This window comes from Pelmatolapia mariae, linkage group LG10_11 (genome assembly GCF_036321145.2).
Source record: "Pelmatolapia mariae isolate MD_Pm_ZW linkage group LG10_11, Pm_UMD_F_2, whole genome shotgun sequence".
Lineage (NCBI taxonomy): Eukaryota > Metazoa > Chordata > Actinopteri > Cichliformes > Cichlidae > Pelmatolapia > Pelmatolapia mariae.
The window spans coordinates 52,890,586-52,917,262 of record NC_086236.1 but is presented as its reverse complement, the minus strand read 5'-3'; the positions used below and the strand labels follow the sequence as shown (position 1 = coordinate 52,917,262).

Genomic DNA, 26,677 nt, shown 5'->3' with positions numbered 1-26,677 from the left:
GGCACTGCTGGCTGACTTCTGGCATGATAAGACGTATGTCATCCAGATATGGGCCAGGCCTGGCATAGATGGCACTGTTTATGTGATGGCATGGCACATCTGGCCCATTGTGGTTTGGTTTATGTGGCCCAGGATAATAGAAAACAGGTCTTCCCTGGATCCGGCATCAAGCTGGCACTTCTGACTGACTGGTGTCATGGCAGAGTGTATGTCAACCAGATGCGGGCCAGGTCTGGCAATGAGGCACTATTTATGTTCCTATTTTCCTATTTTAGTTCGAAGACCCAAATGCCATGTTGCAATACTACACTGCCATGGTAGCCAACATTTCAAATGCAGCTTTGACAGGTTTGTGAGTGTACACCAAGCCTATTCAAATGGCAGCCCGCGGGCCACATGCGGCCCAGAAGCAACCTGCGAGTGACCCTGCCTGTGGTCCTGGCAGAAACAGGGAAAACGCAAAAAATCAATTAATTTAAAAAAAAATTAAATTCCTACAGCGTAGTGTAGACTGTGAATGCAACACTCCTAGTAGCCTAGCAATATTTAACCCACAATGCACCGCAAAATCAGTCTTCCTTGATATAACATATAATCTGATTTATTATCTTCAGTCTTCAATTCTTCCTTTTACTTATCTCATTACTACTGAAGTCTAGAACTAATTCATTTTCAAAATCTGTAAATGAATTTGTCACTGTTCATGGTCTTCTATCAAGAAATAATCTATACCACAAAAGCTAACTACAAATTTTTTCTGTGCCACTTTCATAGCCTTGATTACATCTGAGCTATCCCACATAGCAAAACAGGTATGGCCCACACAATGTGCTTACACATGGCCCACATACTGCAAAGAATGATGGCCCTTTGGTGACCCAGATCTGATTTGCCAGAGGTGGCCCATGCATGGCCCCAGATGTCAGCCTAATGTGTACCTTGATCAAGCCATGTAATAACAACATAATAGTGCAAAAGTAACATGCCGAAACTTTGTTCACACAGTGAATGGACTGATTCCTATATAGCGCTTTCTACTCTCCCGGATTACTCAAAGTGCTCTATTCACAGGGGTGCACATAAGTGGTCCGCAGGTGTGCATGCGCTGTCAAAATAAAAAACGTGCACCAGATAAGAAGTTGCAACGCGCGCTTCCTTACATAAGATTTTCTGGAGGAGGACAGACATTTGTTTAGAACTCTTAAAGATGTCGAAGAAGCAAGCTCCTTTAAGCAATTACGTTGGTGTTCCTCCACCTCCAAAGAAATTTCAGAAGGAGTCCAAACCGCAAAAGAAGCGCGTATTCTCGGAAAAGTGGTTACAGGAGGTGAGCTGTATCAGCCAGCAGTGCCGGCTTGAGACCAGATCTGGGTCAGACCTGTCTGCTATGTGGGATCTGACTTACAAGTGACCCTTCACTGCTAAATGCAGTCAGTGTTTAATTGAAGCAGTTAGTGTTTAAGATTTATTTACAACTAACTAGATATTAAGTACCAATTGAAAAAATGACTAAATATTCAATGCAATTAGTTGTAATAGAAACAAAAAATGAAAGATGAATTTTACATAATGCATTTATCTTTCTTCTTTTTTTTTTTGTGATACCATTGCAGGTCCCAAGGCAGTGATGGAGATGACCACTAGATCTTTTCATCAATTCAACACAACCACTGCACCTGTTTACCAGTATGCTGAGTTGAGACATTCTCTCGACATTATGTCTGCCATTTTTCTCTCCCTGGTCTTTGTCCTCGGTGTGCTCGGGAATGGAGTGGTTATCTGGGTGACCGGGTTCAAGATGAAGAAAACTGTTAATGTAGTTTGGTTTCTCAGCCTTGCTGTGGCCGACTTCATCTTTTGTGCATTTCTTCCCATTACCGTGACATCCCTGTTACTGTCTCATTGGCCTTTTGGCCAAGTCATGTGCAAGCTAAACACCGCTTTAGTCTATCTAAACTTATCTGTTAGTGTCTACATTCTGGTGGCGATCAGTCTGGACAGGTGTGTTTCTGTGGTGTGGCCGGTCTGGGCTCACAACCACCGAAGTGTACGCAAGGCATCCTATGTGAGTCTGTGTATTTGGACGGTGAGTCTGATAATCAGCATTCCAGTGTTTTTCTTTATGGAAACAAAGGAAATGAATGACACTAAAGCCAAAATCATCTGCGTCCACAAGTTTGGCCATCATGATTACTTTAAACGATCATCTTTCATTCAGCTGGCATTAGTCTCCCGCTTTCTCCTGGGATTTGCAATCCCCTTCTCTGTCATCGTCTCCTGTAATGCCGTCATAATCCATCGTCTGAGAAGAAGCAGCGCTCTGGCAAGGCAATCAAGTCACACTTTTAAGATCATCACTGCCATAATCATTGCTTTCTTTCTGTGCTGGGCTCCCTCTGGCATTATGGATCTAATTCGACTTGAGAAACACAGATCTGCTACTACAAGTGGAACATTAAAGTATGTCCTGGTTATCGGGACCCCTCTCGCCAGCTGTTTGGCTTGTCTCAACAGCTGCCTGAATCCACTGCTGTATGTGTTCATGGGCCAGGATTTTAAGAATCAAGTCCACAAATCTATCCACAACATCTTGGAGACTGCCTTCCAGGAAGACGTTCCTCCAAATGCAACCACTCAGAAGAATACGAAGTCAGGGTCTGACACACAGTTGTAATGTGATTAAAGAGATAAATACATTGTATTGTACATAGTGACTTTAACTGTGTCTAACAAATAAACTTTTCCTTAAATTCATAGATCCTCTCAAATTTTAGAGTTAATCTCTTATGATTTAATAAGATGCATTTTAGGATTATTGATCAAAAGCATTCTCTTTTTTAAGTATATTATATATTATTATTGTGATATTGTACAGCAAGTTAACATTTTGGGGGGCATTTGAAACACTTTGGAACACTAAACTATTTTAGTATAGCTTTTTAACATTCGTAATCAAAAAACAAAATAATACAATGCCTATTACGCACAGTATTCTCCATATGTACCAAAAACACGTGACAAACACATCAAAAGTGACAAACATTTGGCAGGAGCAACTAAATATATCCATCTATACTACCTGTGATTGTCTCGGTCCCTGTGTCTTTTTCCCAAGTTTTCATTTTTATGTTTTTGTTTTCTTAGTTTTACTTTTTTTAGAACCTAGTTTTCTCAGTGTCCAAAGTTTGTTCATTAATTTTAAGTTTATCCTGTCTGTCCTGTTTTCACCTTCCTAATTTCAGAAGTCTGTGTCGTCTCTGTGCTTCTTGTCTTGTGACATCCTGTTTCATTTTGATAGTTTTTGTGCCTTCTGGTATTCAGTTCAGCCTCCCCCCATTATCCCCTTATTGTTGGCATATAACTGCGTTTTCTTTCCAGTGGTCTTCCTTGTCCTCCCCTTACTTCTTTATTGGGAACTTGCAGATTACTTTGCTGTTTCACGGAACGGACTTTGTGACCCTGGACTCTTTTATTTGGTCTATGTCAGCCTGCCTTTGAGTCTATCTGCGTCCCACCTGCGAAACATGAGAGTGGTGCTTCATTAGTTCTGATGGTGCTTCATTAGTAGTATCGTTTGTCACACATTAATAAACTATTTTTGGCCATAGATAGATATAGATATACAGTCAGGTCCATAAATATTGGGACATCGACACAATTCTAACATTTTTGGCTCTATACACCACCACAATGGATTCCAAATGAAATGAACAAGACATGCTTTAACTGCAGAGTGTCAGCTTTTATTTGAGGGTATTTACATCCAAATCAGGTGAACGGTGTAGGAATTACAACAGTTTGCAAATGTGCCTCCCACTTCTTGAGGGCCCAAAAGTAATGGGACAGAATAAGAACTATAAATCAAACATTCATTTTTTAATACTTGGTTGCAAATCCTTTACAGTCAATCACAGCCTGAAGTCTGGAACACATAGACATCACCAGACGCCGGGTTTCATCCCTGGTGATGCTCTGCCAGGCCTCTACTGCAACAGTCTTCAGTTCCTGCTTGTTCTTGGGGCATTTTCCCTTCAGTTTTGTCTTCAGCAAGTGAAATACATGCTCAATCGGATTCAGGTCAGGTGATTGACTTGGCCATTGCAAAACAGTCCACTTCTTTCCCTTCAAAAACTCTTTGGTTGCTTTTGCAGTATGCTTTGGGTTGTTGTCCACCTGCACTGTGAAGCGCCGTCCAATGAGTTTTGAAGCATTTGTCTGAATATGAGCAGATAATATTGCCCGAAACACTTCAGAATTCATTGTGCTGCTTTTGTCAGCAGTCACATCATCAATAAATACAAGAGAACCAGTTCCACTGGCAGCCATACATGCCCACGCCATGACACTTCCACCACAATGCTTCACCGATGAGGTGGTATGCTTAGGATCATGAGCAGTTCCTTTCCTTCTCCATACTCTTCTCTTCCCATCACTCTGGTACAAGTTGATGTTGGTCTCATCTGTCCATAGGATGTTGTTCCAGAACTGCGACGGCTTTTTCAGATGTCGTTTGGCAAACTCTAATCTGGCCTGCCTGTTTTTGGGGCTCACCAAAGGTTTACATCTTGTGGTGAACCCTCTGTATTCACACTGGTGGAGTCTTCTCTTGATTGTTGACTCTGACGCACATACACCTGCCTCCTAGAGAGTGTTCTTGATCTGGCCAACTGTTGTGAAGGGTGTTTTCTTCACCAGGGAAAGGATTCTTTGGTCATCCACCACAGTTGTGTCCCGTGGTCTTCCTAGTTTTTTGGTGTTGCTGAGCTCACCAGTGCGTTCTTTCTTTTTGGGAATGTTCTAAACAGTTGTTTTGGCCACGCCTGATGTTTTTGCAATCTCTCTGATGGGTTTGTTTAGTTTTTTTCAGCCTAATGATGGCTTGCTTCACTGGTAGTGACAGCTCTTTGGATCTCATCCTGGCAGTTGACAGCAACAGGTTCAAAAAGCAAACAGCACACTTGAAATGAACTCTGGACCTTTTATTTGTTCATTGTAATTGGGGTAATGAGGGAATAACACACTCCTGGCCATGGAACAGCTGAGAAGCCAATTGTCCCATTACTTTTGGTCCCTTAAGAAGTGGGAGGCACATATACAAACTGTCATAATTCCTATACTGTTCACCTGATTTGGATGTAAATACCCTCAAATAAAAGCTGACACTCTGCAGTTACAGCATGTCTTGTTCGTTTCATTTGGAATCCATTGTGGTTGTGTATAGAGCCAAAAATGTTAGAATTGTGTCGATGTCCCAATATTTATGGACCTGACTGTATATGGATACAGTTCTACAGCTCACATCTTAACCCCTACATGAGTCAACTAAACAAAATCCTTTTCCTAATATGAATTTTTCAAGAAGAATTTGTGTGCTAGTGTTACGGCCCGAGCAGTGCCTCCTCCTGAAGTTGCCTATGTGGGCATGTCCTACCATCTATCCTGCCTTAGGTGCCACCTTTTTCTTTTGTACAGCTGACTCACATCAGCAATTAAAGGTATTTAAGGGCAGAGAAAGGTGAGTGAGCTCTGGTGCCACAGTGCCATGTGAGGGGTTTTACCTAATGAGCTGTGTGGTTGCAGCTAGTGAGCTGTATCTTGTGATTGTTTGCTCCTGCTTGGCGGAGAGGAGTGTGTTTGGTTACTAACCCTTTTCTGACTTACTTTTCAGTTTACTGACCGACGCTTGAGTTTTGTTTTGTCTCTTTAAATGGTGATAGTGGCTTATCCGTCTCTTTTAGTTGAGTTATTAATAGAAACTTTAATAAAACTCTTTAATTTAACCATTTTGCCTCTCTGTCTCCTTTTTCCGACCCGGACACTTTTTGTTACTTTCCCTTATCGCCAGGACCCTTTTAAGGGAACGTAACAGCTAGTTCTACAACTCATTTGATGAGAAATCATTAAAATCACAGAAAACACATAACATATACCAGCAGAGGGAACTGTTTTATATAAATGCTTCAGCGTTAAAGGGCAGCAGTCTAAAGAGGAAAACTGTAACAAGCCTTCAGGTGGCTCTGATTTATATACAAAAGGTAGATACAGGAGATGTGAGTTCTGTTTGGTTTATTTCATTTTGTTAAACAGAATTTCCCTATTTATCCTTTATGCTCATGTACACATTCTTTTATCTTTTTCTCCACAATTTTCTCGTAACAAAACCACAACATCAAATCACACTGTTAATCCACGTGGTTACATTGTTTTCTGTCTATAAATATACAAAATAACTGCATTATCTCACAGAGTCCTTTACAAAAAACTTTCTGAGTAGTATCATTAACACTCTGATCAGTTTGCTTTGAATCCTTTTCTGTATATCTTAAGATACACATACAAAGGTTTTCAATCTTTAGAATTGCATTTGTATTAGATAACTCACACTAGTAACCTGTTTTAGGCAGTAAAGGTAGAGATGAGAACTAAGTTGTGTTCTGTCTGCAGGCTCTTTCTCATCTGTTGTCAGGGAATGGTAGGTCAGCAGCCTACCATACCCAGCTTTAGTTCCCCCTTGTGGCAAAGCTGCACAATTACATTTCCATAAACCCATGTAAAATTATTTTTAATACTAAAGTAAGTAAGACCTCTTCACCAACTAACTGGTAAAACAAATTATATTTGTGACCATATATTTGCATCACAAAACACAGGTATGCTTTTACTGCAATGTCAGTGTGTTTGAGATCATTGTCATTGCTGCAATTTCAAACTGGAACTACTTCAGATTTTTTTTAAAGGTTTAAAGTTTTTTGTTTGTTTTTTTTAGGTTTTTATTGTGACATAAATGTTTCTTTTTTCTTCAAAGCAAATATAAAGAAAAACATGAGGAATGAATATGTATGTTTTACTGTATGTTATTGTTTTACATCAATCAATCAATCAATCAATATACTTTATTAATCCCGAGGGAAATTAGGGTTACAGCAGGCAGCACGCTAATGGCGCATGCGCACTTACAAAGGAACCTTCTGACCAACATTACACAAACATCACATTGGGGAGACATGACAGAAGGTAGGCTGATAGGAAGAAAAAACAACGAAAATATGTAACATGAGGAGAGAGGAGGAGAAAAAAAACTCCACTCAGACTGAGCTCCTAGTGGGAGAACAGTTTGATAACAGAAAAAACACCTCAGCACAAAAAGCACATGACTATCAATACACCATAGAAACACAAGACAAGCAACAGGGTGGGGAAAGGGTAAGAGAGAGCCGGTGTAGACAGCGCTTCCGGTCCTGCAGCATGCCTGCACTGGTCCAGTCGACTACCATCTTCTCCGGTAGGGCACAAGCATCGAAGGCGTTTGGAAGGGGAGGGGTGATCAGTGTGTGCAAATCAGTGTATGTGTATTTGTGTGTGTATGTCCAGAGTCAAGCTGAGACAGTGTCCTTCGCCCTGCCAGGCTAAGTAAACAGTCTTCCAGCCAACTCAGGTGGCCTTGCATGGAATAGGGAGGAACAGTCTAAACACACTCGTTATCTGGGATTGTTTTGATCGGCTCCAGCCTTGAGCCCGCAGCTGGCGCCGGAGGGGTAGCCGCATTAAGATGGCGATTTCTTTCCAACAACTCATGAGAATTTCGAGCTGTAATCTAATACATATATATACATGTCACTGCATATATATGTGTGTGTGTGTGTGTGTGTGTGTGTGTGTGTGTGTGTGTGTGTGTGTGTGTATCCTGAATTCCTATCCTTGGTCCCCACCAGAGATTAACGCGTTACTGCCCATTACAGTGATGCATTCCGATTACTTTTTTCAAGTAACAAGTAAAGTAAAGGATTACTATTGCAAAAAAGGTAATTAGATTACCGTTACTTTCCCGTAAGCAGGCTGCGTTACTGCGTTTCTAAAACCGTGATTCTTTTGTGAGTGTCTCATGACAATGACATAAGCGAGTGTGAATGGATAATATATCGAGTGCAGGAGAGAGTATGACCGTGCAGCGTTTAAAGTGTGGAAGTACTGACCTTACTTTGGGTTTGATTCCGTAAAAAGTGACAAAAACATTAGCCTCCGCTGTTCACTGTGTGGGAAGAAAACTTCTTTTTACAGAGAAAAAACCCCTTAACTTCCGAGCAAGCACCGAGTAAGCTACCACGGAATGGGAAATTCACAGACAAACTCGCGGATTCTTCCACTGACCGCTGCGGCACACCTGCACCAGGGCAAACCTACGCCTACCCCACTCCTGCTATACAGGTGAAAATAGAGCAACAGGACCGCTAGTCTTTGCTTTTATTTATTTTCTGCTGTGTTTCACTTGCATTTATTTGAAAGACTGAGTGTAAACACAAACTATTTTATTTTATGTGCTGGAATGTGCAGAAAATAGGTTTAAATGTTAAACAAATTTCTTCCAGTCAGAGAATGTTGCATATAATTAAATTTTTGCTTGATGCATAAAGTTAAAAGATTAAAACTAATAAAACAAATTTTAAAAAGAGACTTTTCCATTTGATTACATTTTATATGATGGATTAGGCAGAAAGTAGAATTGGACTGAAAGAGCTATCGCTTTATCACCTATTCAGGTTGTAAATCACGTTTTTAAAAGTAACTAACTAACTAATTACTTACGGAAATAAGTAATCAGTAAAGTAACGGGATTACTTTTTTGGGGAAGTAATCAGTAATTAGTTACTGATTACTTTTTTCAAGTAACTTGACCAACACTGCTCCCCACTTATCTGTAAGTGATCATGCGCCTATTCTTGGAGCAAATTCAGTGTTTGCCAGTAATGAGCAAAGCAAGGCTTAGTGAAAAAAAATGAGACATTCAAAGCTGTTGTGCAAAAGTTTCAAAACAATCTGAAACCAAGCTTGACAGTGACACCTACTGGCCACTTTTGCTATTGTCACATCTTGATAATACTCCCCTGTGAAATAATGATCCATTGCATTGCTAGCAATGCAAAATTCTCAAGAATGATTTATTATTATTGTTGTTGTTGTTGTTGTTGTTATTGTTATTAGTAGTAGTAGTAGTAGTAGTAGTAGTAGTATTAGAGATGGCACGATACCACTTTTTTATGTCCAATACCGATACCGATATTATAAATTTGGATATCTGCCGATACCGATATGAATCCGATATAGTGTAATTTTTAATTAATAAAACTGTTTTTTAATATCTTGCTGCATTTTGTATAAGTTCATAGTCAAGTTTTAAAAAAACATAACACTAAAGCTATTCTGCTATACCTATATTCAAAAAATATACTGCACCCAAAATGTTTCATAGTTCAGCAACACTCATCAAGCTAATAAATTAAACCTGCACCATCCTTCCTATTCTGGTGTTTTAAAGAGTACTTAGCAGAAATATTAAACTAATACGGTTGCCAACTCCCAGTGAAAAAAAAAAAGGGAACCAACCTCCACCTCGTGATGCTTAATCGACGTAATCAACTTTAATTTAATGCATGTGTAAAAAAAAAAAATGCACAGAAATAAATTACTTTTCTACAATAATTAAATAGATTCAACATTTTTCTTCAACAGAATTGCAGACTGCACTGATTGTATCTTCCCAAAAGTACTAGCTTACTAGGGTATATTAGACTTAATAGTTACTATATACAGTAATGGACTTCTATACATTTTACATCAGATTAAAACTTTGGTTGTAAGATTCAGATTCAATTATTTATTAAAAGCTAGACTTTTTAAATGAGAATAAGAAAGAAAAGTATGTCTTTGTGCCCCCCCTTTCCCTGTTAATGCCCTTCCTGCCCCACTGGCTAAACTTTGCTAGACCCGCCCCTGCACAGTTACCAGCCGTCAGCTACGTAGAAAAGGATCCTGGTGTAGAAAGTGATATTAAATAAATTCTAACAACAGCTTATCAAGCTTAAGCGTCCTGCTGTTGTTTAGCCGCTGGTTTCCTCTTTCTGTTGCAAAGTATGCGATAAACAAACAAGAGAGACGGACTCGCGACAGAAAAGCCGATCAGCTGATCATTGATCAGTTTCATGATTGAAGTAGCGGCAGGAGAGGGAGGGAGAGAGAGAGGCAGTCGCTCCATGTATCGGTTGTTAAGCTTAACGCGGGAATGCTTTACAAACATTCAAAGATGAACTTACACACTTGCTTTACTTCTCTCTGGGATAACTTTCTCGGAGATGAAATGCCGGGTTGGCAGCGAGGCTCCAAATGCTCAACCAGACCACCTACAGGTCTCACGCCACAGCCGCTCTATCACGTGACGCAAACTGCTCCAACGTGCTAAGGTTATGAGCTGAGTTACGCCATGTCGCAAGTTTTCTGAGGTGCTTTTGTGATATTTAATGGATCGGATTACATTTTTTATTTCTCTCTGATATCCAATCCAGTAATTTAGGCCAGTATCAGACCGATACCGATACGTAATATCGGATCGGTCCATCTCTAATTATTATTATTATTATTATTATTATTATTATTATTATTATTATTATGATTATTAAATATACCAGAGAATCAACAATTATGATTAATGGATGTTTTGGAGAAATACCCATAAAAACAAGGAAGGAAAAGTGCTAAGGATGTTAAAGAAATGTTGTGACTGTAACATACACGTGTATTCTGGGATCTGGCAGCATATTGTATTGACTAGCAACTAGCTGTGAAATAAACAAATTCCCCATGTTTTTCGATACCCCAGGACTGTGGACTTTTCAGTGTCAAGCAGTGTGCACACCCAGATGTCCTGTACAATTCGTAACTAAAATGACATATTCAAAACAGAAAATACTTGTGATTGGCTATCAATGGAGAGAGGCCATGGTTTAAACTTTAGCCCTCCCTGGTTAGTCCTCCTTGTGGCCTTTCCGCATGGCAATCGTACCCGTCCTCCAGTCAGGGGTCTTGTTCTGTATGAGAAAAGTCCTCCCTAGTTCTGCAGTTGTTATGGATAGGTTTTATCTCTACATGTTTTCCTCTAGGGAAGGGTCAGCCTTAAAGTGTCTGTACCTTGCTGCGGTATCATAAATACAGGAACACCATCCTCCCATAACCCCCACACATTCCTAAGGCAGCCGCTCCTTGGTTATGCTCTGTGTTAGTGTCAGGGTGTACCAGTCTACCTTCAACACCCCCCTTCACACTAAGGAGTTAAATACTTTCTAATAAGGAGTTTATCAGCTTTAATTGCAGTGTACGTTCGTAATAATGTTAAAAAGAAACTTCACTGAAATGTGTTTCTAACAGTGTCTCATGTGTAAATAGATAAGTTTTGCATGGCCGCTTGAAAAACCTCTTCAAAAATAGATAAGGCAAGAAATATATAACTACTTACAATAGTAATTTCAAACATATATGTTTGAAATAGGTGTTTTGTTATATATATATAAGAAAAAACCTGTTATCTAGTTTGCACATAAATCAGACTGGAAACTTGTTGAATAGGGGATTAATCAAAACCTGAGAGTTCTAAGTTCTTCGTAAAGTAAACAAGTGAAAAAAAAGGTTACATATATCCATGTGACTATGAGAAAGGAATTCATACAGGCTAAACTAACTTGCACACACACATAAATACAGACATGCAGAACAACATGGAGCAAGAAGCCACATGTATTGAGTAACTGTGGTAGTTCATGATATAGTTTTGGTTTTGGTTGAACTCTGTAAGACCTACTGGATAAGAAATGGGCATTTTGTTTCTTTATTTAATTCTTATTTGATGGGAATCATAATTTAGTTTTACATTCATTAAAGTACATTTGCTCAGCAGCTACACAGTGATTATTGGACTGAACTTTCTCACCCAACTCCAGGCAGCGACAACTATTATGATACACATAACAAATGCCACTTTGAGTACACATTCAAGTCAAAGGCAGCCAGTTACACTTCCATTTTTATTAAAAACACATTTTTTAAAAAGAAAACAAACAACTGCATTGTCTTATTTTTGTTTCTAATAGTTTTATGAATTTTTTTTTTTTTTCCTCGTTTCCCCGTTTGGATCTTTAGCCATCAGAATTGTTGTCTGAAGGCCAAGAATTGGATCATCATGGCCTTGCCATATTGGTCCATTTGATTGACCTTTATTATAATTATGCATTTATTTTATTTGATTTTCGGTTGTTACAGACGGGACAGACATGACTGGGGGATTGGACAGGGAGAAAGAATGAAAGAATGAGAGGGAGAGAAGAGATGGTGAGAAAGGGGGGAAGAAAAAAAAGAAAAACAAACAAAACACCTGGATCACCTGTAAGGAGATAAGAAAAAACAGAAGAGAAAACAAACAAAAAAGAGCAACATAGTAAATACAACACCATCACAATAAACTAGTTAACAGTAGATAACAGTAGATGCCAAGAGTGAAGCAGTAATCAAATCAAAGGGTGGCTATTTTGAAGAATCTCAAATATAAAACATATTTTGAATTATTTCACTTTTTTATTTGCTGCATAATTCCATATCTGTTCATTCATAGTTTTCATATATTCAGTGAGAATCTGCAATGTAAATAGTCATGAAGATAAAGAAAACATGGTGTCTAAACTTCTGACTGGTAGTTAGATATCTAACTAATCCTCAACTTTTGTTATGTAACTGTTCCAAAAAGAACTTTCAATTCTTTCTGGAAAATATAGATACATTTTCAGACTAAAGAGAAAAGAGGCACATTAATACCTATGGAACTTGGAAATCTATTACCAATTCTATAGGTAACAGATGATAATTTTTCAATCTTTCAATGCTGAAAGGTAGGGATGGGAATTGATAAGAATTTAATGATTTTGATTCCATTATTTCTATCACTTAGAGTCATTTCCTTACCTATTCCCATTGGCTCCACTTTGAGTGTCACTACTATCTCTAAGCAGCATATTAAAGACATTACATTACATGCAAATTAATTATATGCTGCGTGGTCAAATGATTATGCATGTTGGAGGTATTTCCCCTCTTTGTTGTAATCAGTGTTTGGTCATTACTCAAAAGTAAACAACTTAAGTAAAATACAAAAGTAATTACACAGGACACTTTTCTTGAAAGTAAGGAGAAAGACATTGGTTATAGTACTCGTTACGTTACTTTCATGTTACTCTGTAAAATAATCTGAAATATACTGTCTCATAATTAACAATTAATACACCTACAAGCTACAGCCGCACACACCTACACAAATCCCTGTTCTAGTGAGGACACAGGTGATCCTTCTCTTAGTATTTAGATATGAACACAAAGCCGACAGCACAAAGCAAAGATGAAAATCAGCACAAAGAGACTTCAAAGCATTCGTCACAGTGATTCTACTGTAGAAACATAAGCAGATAGAAACCGAGGCTGCGGCCTGACTGCTCATCAGTTTGTTACCTGTTGAAGTTCGGCAGCAGTTTCACCAAAAATGATAGCTCACTTCATTACAGTGCTGGGCAAGGGTCAGAATTTGCTCAGCTTTAACATCAGACTGGGTTCTTGGCTAGCTTAGTGTTGTGGTAGCAATATAATGCAGTAGTTTCTGTCCTGGAGCAGTCTCCACATTACCATTGTGCTTTCATCCTTTTGTGCAATAAAAATAAAAGTTATGTCCATATCCATGCTGTAAAATGCACCACTATTTTCCTCCTCCGACACACATCATGGTGAAAACCGATAAGCAGGATTGATAGGCAGCCTAATGATTCCCATCCCTAGAGCAGGGGGGACACAGGTGTGACAGGGGCAATGAGAGACCCCCAACTAACCAAACTACCGTACAGACTGAGGAATGGACAGACGGACGGATGAAAACTCACACACCATGAGAGAGAACACAACAAAGAATACTGGAAGACAGACAAAATATACACCGGAAAAGGGATAAGGCACAGAGGACACACCTGGGGAACACAGCTAAAAAGAATCTGACTGATGAGACAGGAGAAGCAAAAATGGACATCATACACAGGAGGCAGGAGTCTATCGAAATAAAACAGCAAACCATACACTCTGAGACCTAGATTGAGACATTTGAACTTGACACAGGGACTAGACTTAACATGAAAGGACAGAGAAACCAGACAGAACACAGAAAGCCCAGGCAAATACGGGATTATGACCAAGGAGACAACGTATAACAAAAAACAGAGACTAGATAGACAATAACAAGATTTGATGATGACAAGACAAGGCCAGGAAATGACTGTACATGAAAGGGAACTAACGTAATAAAACAAGAACCAGGAACTTGAAATAACAAACTCCGATGCATTACAGAATACAAAAGTAATACAAAAAACAAATAAAGAAATAAAACTTGAAAATCTATTGAATCCAAAATAATGAATCACAAAATCATAACAAACTCAGCAGCTTTGGTATATATTTTATATTACCATATAATTTAAACTTATTTATGAACACTTGACAAAAAAATTTTAGTTGTTTTTGTGAATAACTTTTCGATTAATAACATATTTTTAGCTTAACTGCTTTCCCACTCATGTTGTACGTCTACGGTTTACATTCTGATCACAACACATAAGGCGTTTCCACAAGCAGTTTTACACTTCCTTGCAATGTCATGGAATTATTCCATGACATGAAAAAATACAAGAAGTGGACAGTTGACTTTTAGAGTAAGAAGTAGAGTTAAACAAGACTGCAAAACAGGATGTTGATAGACAGGAAAAACAGTTTTCATTCTGATTTCTGTTGCTCAATGCTCGATTTTCTTCTTTTGGTTGGTCCCTTTAGGGGTTGCCGCAGTGAATTATCCACCTCCACCTCCTCTGCACGTGTTCAAACCATCTCAGCCTCACCTCCTTTACTTTATCTCCAAATCAGTAAACCTGAGCCAACCTAACAACCTCTTCCTTTGAAAACTTTTCTGTACTTCCACACCAGAGGATTCATTAAACGCCTTGTTGTTTCTCTCCCCAATTCAGTTGTACTTTCCCAGAGATCTGGTAAGTCTTTCCTTTATGCTTGATAACATTTAAAGACTTTTTATAGGTGGTGACTTTATAGAGGTAATAATTATTCTGTAACCCACATCTGTAACCTAATTCAGTGTGAATGCTCTTGAGTAAAAACAAGGAAAGAAAGAAAGAAACACATTAGGAATGTAGGTACAATGAGCTGAAAGGTTCATGTTTTACAATCTGTACTGTTTTATAATATATGCCACTGACTGTGGAGATACCTTGGTTTCCCTCAGATTGTTTCATAGTACAGCTGCCTTAGAGCACTGGTTCTCAAACTGTGGTACACGTACACTGTGGTATGTGAGCTCCCTCTAGTGGTATGCAGGAATTCCCCCCCGTTTACATCGGGATGATGTAAACGGACCAAGCTTCAGTCAGGAGAACAACTGAGATAAGCCATCCACAATATGAGGTTAGTAATTAAAATACTGCTGCGAGGGCTGGGCTGTAGTTGCATCGGAAGGTTTTAAAAACTGAGCTTTAAAATGAATAGTGATGATAAAAACCGAGAGAGGCCGACAGTGGTCACTGACTTTTTTTAAGGGCTTATTCAGATTAAATAGAACAAGATACAAAGCAATAAAACATGTTAAAAACACAACAGCCTTAATAAATGCAGAGTAGTTTTGACCCAGAAGCAGGGTTCATACGTCATCACTTAAAGACCGCATATGCCACCTGCTGTGAATGTTTTAATGCAGTACAGTTGTTATTATTATCACTTGTCACATCCTGTTTATGACAGTAAAAATAAATAACATTTATATAAGAAATAAAATTATCTCGTGTGAACTGTATGTGGTGTACTGCTGTACTTTAATGTCGGTCATAAGGGTGGTACTTCAAGAGCCATATATGTCATGAGGTGATACTCATTGTGAAAAGTTTGAGAACCACTGCCTTAGAGAGTTAAGAAAGAAACGGGAGAAAAATGGCAAAATAAGATAGTGATACTAAGCCCATGCTGAAGACAATGCAATAATGCTGTCTCTCATTTTTTCTTTCTCTTTCATTTGTCTGCAAACTTTTGCAAACTTCCTGTGGATCTGCCTTGTTATGAATGGTGAAATACTACCCGCAAATTAGTCTCAGTTATAATAACCTGTCAGTTTGATGAGGCATTTATCTGCAGAAGATTCTTCAACAACCAACAAGAGAGCTTTACTAAAGGTATGCCGTCTTTGTTACTTTGCTGTTGTACGATTGTAAAATCATCATGTATTTACTTTTTAATAGATAAACCTCTGACACTTAAGACTTTCCCAGTTTTTAATTACTAAGTCACTCATGATTAATACATTTTCAAGATTCCGCCCCCAAAAATTCAGTTCCCTGAATATTTATGCATGCATGCATAGATGGATGGAATATATATATATATATATATATATATATATATATATATATATATATATATATATATATATATATATATACATATATATAAATTTAAAAAGAAGGAAATTCATTTTTTACACTATTGCATAATGTAGAAACACTGACTGCTGGGATATTTATTCACTGGAAGTGTAGTGTTAAATAATCAAATAGGCTAATTTCTTAAAATTAAGTTAAACCACTGAATTTTAGAGACAGCATTACTTTCATGAGGGTAGTGACTTTTAAAGTAATTGCCGGTAAGGTTCTTTGCATAGTTATAACTTCTTTGACCTCTTTATTCATCAAAATGTGTTGACTAATACATCTAAACCAAACTGCAAGCAGACAGAAATGTAGGCAGCCAAATATAGCATGGTGCGAGCAGTTAGAGTAACTGCAGAAGTTTGTTATCATCTGTCAGACCTAGAGGTTAAGTAAAGGTCTTTTTCAATGAAGAAAAACAAGCTGTAATTTATTTTTTTTCCAATTCCACTGACATAGTGTTGCTCAACCACTGCACAGTGAGTATTAAAGTCCACCTTCTCACCCAACCCCACACAGCCATTATGACCATTATGATGGATGTTATTGCCCAACTTTTAGTACATAAAATGGACGATCAGGTAAACCTGTGACTGGATTGTCAAAAACCCTTTAATGGTTATTTTATTTAGTAAACTGAGAAACTACTTTTCATGGGTCAGTCAACAAGTGGCCAACAAAACTGAAAAATATCACCTATAATTGAAATGATCTTTTTTAATTGAGCATATTAAGTTTAATTTTGAAAAGCAAATACACATAGTTTAGTGTAGGTTGTATTAATGTGTCACAGTTTGTTCTGATATTCTTCTACTGCACATCCACCCACACCTGACAGAAGAGCTATACATATTTTCTTCTTCTTCTTAAGTGTCTTATTGGATGGCATTGGTGATTCTGGTCCTGCTAGATGCCCTCTCTCACACACAGTCCAGCAAATCATTTGGTGTTTTCTTCATTCAGTCTTGTATTCTGCCAGTGATGGTTTCTCGCCTTCTGCCTTGTCTTTGGTCCCTTCAATCTTTTCCAGATTTAATTCCAATTGTCCTTTTCTCAGTACTTGTCCAGAGAGTCTTGCTTGTCTCTCTCTGATGTTTTATTTAATGATCTTTTGGTGTGTGCGCTTTTTAAAACCTCTTCATTAGTCGGTCTTTCTTTGCTTCCATACATGAAGATAGGTGTGATGTAGACATCTAGGACTGTCACAGTAATACCCAAATATTTAAACGTATTGCCTTGTTGTAGTGTGGAATTCTTTAGTATGACGTTGAACTACATTGTCTTTCTTTTTGGAAATGATCATTGTCTGAGTTTACTTGAGATTCAAGAAAATGAATGTGGGACTTAATGTCCGTCCCACTTCTTCACTCTTCTTATATACAATAACTATTTGTTTTCTGTAGGTGTTGAATTGATTAAAGTGTCGTCTGCACATCTCAAGTTATTAATGAGGTGCCCATCAACCACAATGCCTGGCATTCCTTTAATCTCACAAGATATAATCACTGTATAGAGGAAACAGATCAGCTGACAACACACAACTTTGCCCTACACCACTTCTAAGTTTGACAAATTTCGAAACCAGAAGTGAAAATTTCTTTGTCACTTCTGATTGCAGCAGTTTGTTCCACATGCATGTTCTTCATAATTCTGAGGTATTTTTGCCATTGTTCAGAACTAATAATAACTATTAGATTTTTATGGCTAATAGTGCTGAAGGCTTTCATGTCATCAATAAAACATGAGTACAGATATTTTTGAAGTTTAATTGCTCTTTCTGTGACGCTTCTCAATATAGCATTTGTTGTTCCTTTGCATTCCATAAGTCTGCATTGTTTTTCTTCTAATTCAGTTGCAATCAGTTCCAACAAATAGAAATTTATACTTTTTTTTTGAGGACTGCAAATTTTAAGAATAATTTAAGTTTTCTGAAGTTCTTGGTCAGATATTTATTTTCCTTTTTCATGTTCCAATTGTTGGGACATTACAGTGACATACTCTTTTAGTGTTGTAACATCATTGCTGATTTGGACACTCTTCAGTTTCCTGATAACTGTGACTAGTACATGAACACATTATGCTCAGCAGCCAGTTAAGAATTTTCATATCACATTGTGAATGTTGCTGCCACAGTAGTGCAATCATGAACTGAAGTAGCCATGAACACTGAATGGATGGATTATAATCTAATTTGAGCTGAAAACAGTGCTCTCAGCTACAAGTGATGACCTTCACTGCTAAATGCATTATATTTGCTGTTCATTTTGAGCATTTATTGTCTAAGATTCATAACTAACTATAAATTAAACATTAATTTAAGAGTAATTAATTTATATTTCTGTGCAATATGTGAGGACAGAATTATTATCAATATCAAAAATGACTTTTACATAAATTCATGTTTTTTTTTCTATGCAGATCTGAAGACATTGATGGAGATGACCAACAACTCTTTCGATCAAATTAATACAACTGCTGCACCTGATAAAAATGGCTCTGTGTATGGTGACAAGTATGATGGGCTGAAACAGTCTCTCAACACAATGTCTCTAATCCTTTATTCCGTGGCCTTTGTCCTCGGTGTGCTCGGGAATGGAGTGGTTATCTGGGTGACCGGGTTCAAGATGAAGAAAACTGTTAACACAGTTTGGTACCTCAACCTTGCTGTGGCCGACTTCCTCTTCACTGCATTTCTTCCCCTCAGTGTGACTTACCTAGCTTCAGGTTTCCACTGGCCTTTTGGCAAGTTCATGTGCAAGCTGAACACCACCATCAGTTCTCTGAACATGTTTGCCAGTGTCTACATTCTGGTGGTGATCAGCGTGGACAGATGTGTGTCTGTGGTGTGGCCCATCTGGGCTCAGAACCACCGAAATGTACGCAGAGCATCCTATGTGAGTCTGTGTGTTTGGGTGGTGGCTTTGATTCTCAGTGCTCCATACTTCATCTTCAGGGACACTGAGAAAGTGTCTGAAAACCAAATCCTCTGTTTCAGCAACTATGCTCTTTCTGATAACTATACAGCACCATCTGTGATTCAGTTTCGTCATCTAGCCATGACTATCACTCGTCTCTTCCTGGGATTTGCAGTTCCCTTCACTGTCATTGTCTCCTGTTATGCTGTCCTAATCCATCATCTGAGGAGAAACCGTACCATGGCCAGCCAATCAACACGCACGTTTAAAATTGTCACTGCTGTTATTGTCACTTTTTTCCTATGTTGGGCTCCCTTTTACATAATTGGTGTAATTGAACTAGTGAAATTCACATCTGCTACTCAGAGCAAAACATTAGACCTTGTCACAGGTGTCGGGATGCCTCTGGCCACCAGTCTGGCCTTTCTCAACAGCTGCTTCAATCCACTGCTGTATGTGTTCATGGGCCATGATTTTAAGGACAAAGTCCGCAAATCCATCCGAAATGTTTTGGAGACTGTCTTCCAGGAAGAGGAGACAGGCACTCGCACTTACACAGGGTCAGTGGTCACCAGTCAGAGCAAAAATAGCTCAGATTTGAATACTGAGGTATAAGAAACCAAATAATTAAACTGTAAATGGCAGCCAATTGTGACATCTTAAAAATGATTCTAAATGTTTCAAAAATATCTCAAAATGTGCCATAGCATTAATCTGATACATGACTGTATGAATGTATGAATCACAGCAGTCCATTCAGGTTGCTTTTTTACAGAACTAAAAGCAGTTATACAATGCCACTTTCTTGAGAAAAGAATCAGTCATTGATTTCAAAATCAGGATTACATTTCTTTCTGATTGAGGCTGTGTTACATAACCAGTAACAAGTGGTTTACATTTGGATACATGACAGTTTCCACAGCTTAAGATATGATTTAAGTTAGCAAGTTAAATGTTCCAAGTATAACTCATTTAGTCTGTCTGTTCATTTTCATTAAACAAATTGCCCTGTAATGCTCATGAAATGTATTTATTTCTTTAACATTCATTTGTTTGTTTAACATAGAAGTCTGTGTTATTTCTTGTTAATATATATGACAACAGTGATATACTCGGAGGTGGCCAAAGTACAGACATTCTGTACTTAAATAGAAGTATATATACTTCTATAATTTTGAATACTTTTGATTTGACCTCTATATTTCACCCTTTAAAAACTCTTTATCTTGTTTGGTATCATTCTTTTTAGCACAACCTCAAATATCTGAAATTGGAGTTATTTTTTCATTTTTGACATACTGTATTAGGGCAATTGATCTAAACTCAGACAAAAAAACGTAAAATCAGAGTAGAAAAAAGTTAGATTTTTTACTGTAAAAATTACTGTAAAAAAGCATTCAATTCAATATCATTTACATAAATTGATATGCAAATAGAAATTGTACATTGTTAAAAATTATGCACAAGTTTTGCAAATGTTGCGCTCTAAAAGTAGTTATAAAACTTACATTTTTCTGAATCGTTGTGAAAATTTTAAAGACTATTCTTATTTAATTTTGTTTTTGGACACTTTTCTAGTTAATTTTTGTAGTTCACTAGCTCCAGGAGGTCAGAGTTCAGTCGAGTGATGTCATCAGTAAGCGCAAACAAAAGCAGTGGCCCTTTCTCAATTCTAAGTACGCAAGTACGTACTCGCGTTCTCGGCGAGACCGGACTTGCCGAGACCTCACGGGAGTACGGACTTGCCGAGAACGCGAGCACGGACTCGCGATTTGTATAATTGGAACACCAGCGTACTTGATGATGTCACAGGTCCGGAGTTTTTACTGCCGTCCCCTCTTAATTTAACTGTGAGTAATATGTTATGAAGCTTAACTTTAATCACAGCCAAACCGATTTACTCAGGAACAAATAAAACACTGAAATAAACCAAACATTAACATTTAGAAGTGATCTAAGTTACTTATATATCATGTTTAACCTCAGTAGCAAAATCTCTATTAATGAAAATAGTGTACATGTATGTCTTAATAAAAACAAGCAGGTGAGATGTTAGAACGCTTTTATTTTTATTTTAGTGGACACTCAATACAATAGACAGCTGCTGGGGTTTGGGGTTTGTTTAACCTGAGTAGCGAAAAGACCGCGGGGGGGTTGAAAACGATGTGCCGGGAGTCCGCTGTTCTCACCGGCTCTAGTGATCCTCGACCTCGCTGTCTGCTATGGAGCTGGCGGGTCACAGAGGTCTCGGAAAACGTCGGAGCACGTTTGGAAATATATGATATCTTGATAAATCAAGCAGATATTTGAAGCTTACACAGCTACATTCTCGCTTGAAAATAACTTAAAAGTTTATTTTGTGACCCAGAAAGAGTAATATTTAAAGGTTTTTAGCCCCGCTCATCCGCCATTGCCGCGTTTGAGTTTTGGACGAAATGCATTCTGGGATATTTAGCTGTACCAAGTCCACACAAGTCACCACCGATGCATGCTCGATAAAACAGGCGGGACTTTTTCGCGTTCTCGGCTTGATGCGTACTTTGAATTGGAACAGTACTTGGTCTCCGACTGATGACGTATCACGAGTACACGAGAACGCAAGTACGCACAAGTACGCATATTGAGAAAGGGCCAGTGTCTGAGACGTGAGGCAGCGATGTTTTGCTGATGATATGCTATGCTGCCTGTAAACTCCAAACCTGAACTGAGGAGAATAAAGTTGCCAGAAGGAGAATGGAGTCATGTCTCTCTGAGGGTGCAACATAATCTTGGTGTTTCCGCCCGGTTTGGAGTTTATACCGCAAAGAAGGACAAGCTACAGGTGACTAGCCTCGCTCACTATCCCCCACCTGAACTCGTAAGGCAGTGCCATCCCTCCGAGAAAAGGCAGTGAAGGTAAAAGTTTTTCGTCATGTCTAAAGTACAGCGGATGTCTCCTGATTGGGAGCAACTTCTTGAGGAGATAGAGGAAAAGTTACTTACACTGTTAGCACCGGATCTGAATGAGATTTGTGCTGCGCTCAGTTTAGCCGTGGATGAAAGTGAAAAAGACTTACCTGGTAAACTGAGGCGGCGTATTCTCCAGTACTTAGAGGGAGAGGATGTTACTGCACGAGAAGATGAAGGAATGTCTTTGTTGTTGGAATTAGATGACAAAATTAGTGAAGTGAGGCAAAAGAAATGTGAAAGTAATGCCCCGTTGGTACAAGTGGTACAAGAGCACCACCCTGTAGCTGAAAATGTGATAGCACCCAGTAATTCAGACGAGCAGAGAGAAAGTGTTTCTCAACTGAATGCTACACGAGTCACCCCTGTCGCCACTCAGAGTGTCCCTTTTGTACACCCACTGTACCGACGGGATCTGAAAATAATGGGACAAATTGGAGAACCAAACCAAAAGGACAAATTAACATACACTAGCTTGAAAAGACAAATCCAGAGGGTATTGAAGAGGGGATATGATGAAGGAGACATTGTTGAAGCCATCATTCAAGCTATAACCCCAAGAACAAAACTGAAAAGCTATCTTGAGAGTAGAGTAGATTTGACTTTGCAAGCTCTCAGGCAAATATTACGGACTCATTACATTGAGAAAGATGCCACAGAGTTGTATCACTCGCTCACACGTGCTGTACAGGAGCCAAAAGAAACTCCAATCCAGTCAGGATTTGAGATAACAACTTGTTCTTGCTTCAGAGAGAGTTAAGTCTGGTTTAAAGTACAGTTCGGAGCTCATCCAAAATCAGTTTCTCCAGACAGTACTCACTGGCCTCCATGATGACACCATCCGAGCTGATGTGAAGCTATACCTGCAAAATCCTAAAATCGCAGATGAGGTTCTTCTGGAAAAAATGACTGCAACATACAGTCTGGAAATGGAAAGAAAGAATAAGCTGTCAGCTGCATCAAGAGCAAAGATGATCAAAGTTGCAGCAGTAAGTGGGGAAGATCAAGAGATGGAGAAAGAAAGCAGTATGCACACATCAGACAGTAAGAACAAGCAAGGTGGAGCGGTCAAACGAGACACATTAATGGATAAAGTTGATCAAGGCAACAAGGCTATATGTGAGGCTCTGCAGAACCTCACCACTCACATTGCCAGCCTCCAGCAGACCGTTAAGCCTCAGCACATGAGAATGGCCGAACCACCTGACCGGAAATACCAATCACAGCCTAGGAGCACAAACGTTAGACAGTGCCAGCAGTGTCAATCATCCAATACAGGAAACAAATGCGACCACTGTTACAAATGTGGCAGTACAGTAATAGGTATGTTTCTTAAAATGTAAACCACAAATATTAACAAAATATAACGCTTGACATGACAATATGATAGTTGACCATGGCAGGACCACAACAGAGAACATAGTCCTTTTTTTTATGCAGCCAGCTGCTTAAAGGTTTTTTGCCAAGAACACAAGTCGGTCAACATTTTGAGGCTTCAGTGAGGAACGGAGACACGTTACAATGTTCCCCCCTGTGCTGAACACCCTTTCAGAAGGGGAACTTGTGGCAGGAATACAGAGGTATTTTTTGGCCAGCATAGACAGTCTTGGAAATTCTCCCTTGTGTTCCCTCCACCAGACTAAGGGGTCTGCTTCACTATCAATGTTGCTTAAGAGCAAATATGACTGTAGTTCTGAGACAACATCTTGCTCAGGCTGGGATGGTGCCTCATTGCCTTTTGCTGCTTTAAGGAAGCTGCCTAAGGTCTTTCGGCTCTTCTTCATGGGGGCGGCCGGGGATGCAGTTGAGGTGGAACTTTGCTTTAAAAGAGAGAATATAATTGACAAAGTTCATCTTAACATTCTATTTCACACCACAGTGTAATACCTTTAAAACAATAAAGTACAATATCTAATTTTTTCTAAGAATTTAAAATGTGTGAATATCATTATGAGTCTGATATGATCTGATGTAAACATAATTACCACAACTGAAGTTATGCTAGTCATCTCATGTGTCAGTCTGGCTTTGATAATAGTTTTTTTGTCCTCATGGATGTAGTCCATCTTGAATCTTGGATCCAGAGATGTGGCAATGCCTAACAGCTCCTGTGTGTTTGGATCACTGTACTTTTCCTGAAGGTACCCCAGGACTTTGGACTTAATTGATCGTGTGAGATCCAAGTCATCTTCCTGCACAGCCACAACTGATGTTTCAAAGAGGTGGAGAACCGGTTTCACTGAGGAGATGCTCACATATTGCTCTCCTGACAGGGCATCAGTGAAGTCTGTCAGTGGGCTGAGTGTTTTGTTGAGTGCCTCGAGAACTTCAACATCCTGCCATGTTGGAACCAGGTGTCTAGCCTTCCGATCAGAGGAGAGAACATGTGAAATAGCAGGTAGCTGTTCAAGTACCCTCTGGACCATAGCTTGTCTGGAGCCCCATCTTGTTGGACACTCAATTTAAAGCTTGTGTTCTGGTAGCTTAAGCTCCTTTTGGGCCTCAGCAAGTTCCCTCTTCCGTCTCCAACTGTAACTGAAGCAGCCCACAAGCTTTTTGCAGAGACCTACAGCACGATCAATTCTTGGATCTTTCATTGCATTCTCTAACAAGAAAAAATAGAAGAAAATTTGAATCAGTTCTTGTCATTAACTAATTTATTATTATATTTAAAATCTTACAGTATCATTATCAATATCATTATTGCCTAATTATTATTGTTGTTTAAAACATACAGCTGTATTAATATGAACTATTTTTGTAGTATTATTAATGCTGCTATTGTTGTTTATAATATACATCATACTAGCATATAGCTATTGTTTTGTTTTTTTTAACAAAATAAAATTATCAACTTACAAGAGCTTACCTATAGCAAGATGTAGTCTGTGGCCAAAACACTGAAGCCTTGTCCAGTTGTTAAGGGATGCTGCTTTCACAATGTTGGCTCCACTGTCTGTTGTTATGCACACCATTTTTTCCTCCTCCTAACTCCAAGAGATAAGACCCTCCTTTAATCCATGTGCTAGAGTCTTGCCTGTGTGATCCTCGGGGAAAAAGGCAGTTTGTAAGCACCGACTTTTCATGGTGAAGTCCCTGGTAACATAATGGACTGTCAGGCTCATGTATGGCTCCATAGTTCGACTGGACCATAAGTCTGTTGTTGCCGCAAAATGTTGTACTGCTTGCGTGTATAGAGCAGGTAGTGCAGCATTTGAAAAATAGTTGCGGGACGGCACTGTGTAGCGTTTGTCTAGGGTGTTGATCATTTTCCTAAATCCCTCGTTTTGCACAGTGTTGATGGGAGCCATATCTTTAGCCAGGTGATAAGTGATGGCCTCCGTAATTTCTTTGTGCCTGCGGGAGGTCGACGGGTATGGGGAAGCGCTGTATAAGGTTTCCGTTATTAATGTTTGGGTGGTTGACGGGGACGGATTTTCTCCTGTCACTTTCCTGGCCTTTACAGCTTCGTCATATTGCACTTTATGGTGACGTTTGAGGTGGTTATACAGATTTGTAGTGTTACCTTGCGGTGCTGCTACTATGGCAAAACACAGCTTGCAAATGATATTTTTTTGACTCTCATCGTCTTCTTTGAAGCCAAAAAACTTCCACACGGAGGAATGAGAACCTTTTCTTGGAAGTAATTTTACAGTGGGGTTGTCATTCTCACCGCCATCAGCAAACGTTTCCTCTGCGCTCATTGTGTTTTCTCCCCTCGGGCAGTTTCTCTCACGTGCTCTCCGTTGTTTTTTCCCTGCCAGATGGCTTCTGTATCACGCGGTATAAGGCTCCGCCCTTGTCATTTGTTGAGCAGGAAGCATGAGCGCTTGTTTTCATGCAGATTATGTCCCGGATCAAAATGCGGTACAATCGTCATCTTTTTGTTTTCTTTTTTCTTTTTTTTCAATCGTTGTCATTTGGAAATGAGATTGCACATAAGTATGAATCGAGATCGCGATTTTCTAACGATTAATCGTGCAGCCCTACTGGAGATACAGCTAAAAGACAATGTGCCTGTGCAAAAGACATATAATGCAATCCCCAGACACCTTTATCAGGAGGTAAAAGCACAGATACAAGACTTACTCAATTGGGGCTGGATCCAAAAGTCTTGTTCTTCATATTCTTCGCCTGTGGTATGCGTCAGGAAGAAAGATGGTGGCCTTCGCTTGTGTGTAGACTATAGGCTCCTGAATGCAAAGACACTGCACGACAGACATCCCATCCCGAGAATACAGGAGATCCTGGAAAACCTTGGGGGCAACTCCTGGTTCACAGTGTTGGACCAGGGAAAGGCTTATCACCAGGGTTTCATGAGTGAGAACAGCAGACCCTGTACCGCATTCATAATGCCATGGGGATTCTATGAGTGGGTGAGGGTCCCATTCGGCCTTACTAATGCCCCAGCAGCATTCCAGCGCTACATGGAGGGATGCCTGGGAGACCTCAGGGATGAAGTGTGTGTCCCATATTTGGATG

The 26,677-nt window shown here is 39.1% G+C and overlaps 2 protein-coding genes across 2 annotated transcripts; both read left to right on the top strand.

Annotated features, from left to right (window-relative positions):
- The first annotated feature begins 1,207 nt into the window (after window positions 1-1,207).
- LOC134635436 (C5a anaphylatoxin chemotactic receptor 1-like) lies at window positions 1,208-2,674 on the top strand. The gene is made up of 2 exons (XM_063484820.2): window positions 1,208-1,334; window positions 1,614-2,674. Exons 1-2 carry the CDS (start codon window positions 1,208-1,210, stop codon window positions 2,672-2,674), a joined length of 1,188 nt encoding a protein of 395 aa, XP_063340890.2.
- Window positions 2,675-18,772: 16,098 nt separating this feature from the next.
- On the top strand, window positions 18,773-19,864 carry LOC134635435 (chemerin-like receptor 1). Its single transcript, XM_063484819.1, has one exon. It carries the CDS (start codon window positions 18,773-18,775, stop codon window positions 19,862-19,864), a length of 1,092 nt encoding a protein of 363 aa, XP_063340889.1.
- The last annotated feature ends 6,813 nt before the right edge of the window (window positions 19,865-26,677 follow it).

Bases quoted from the DNA above. Each gene is read 5' to 3' on its own strand.
- LOC134635435 (XM_063484819.1), top strand. From the start codon at position 18,773: ATGACCAACAACTCTTTCGATCAAATTAATACAACTGCTGCACCTGAT.
- LOC134635436 (XM_063484820.2), top strand. From the start codon at position 1,208: ATGTCGAAGAAGCAAGCTCCTTTAAGCAATTACGTTGGTGTTCCTCCA. The intron at 1,335-1,613 runs GTATCAGCCAGC...ATACCATTGCAG, and splicing joins GTGGTTACAGGAGGTGAGCT to GTCCCAAGGCAGTGATGGAG.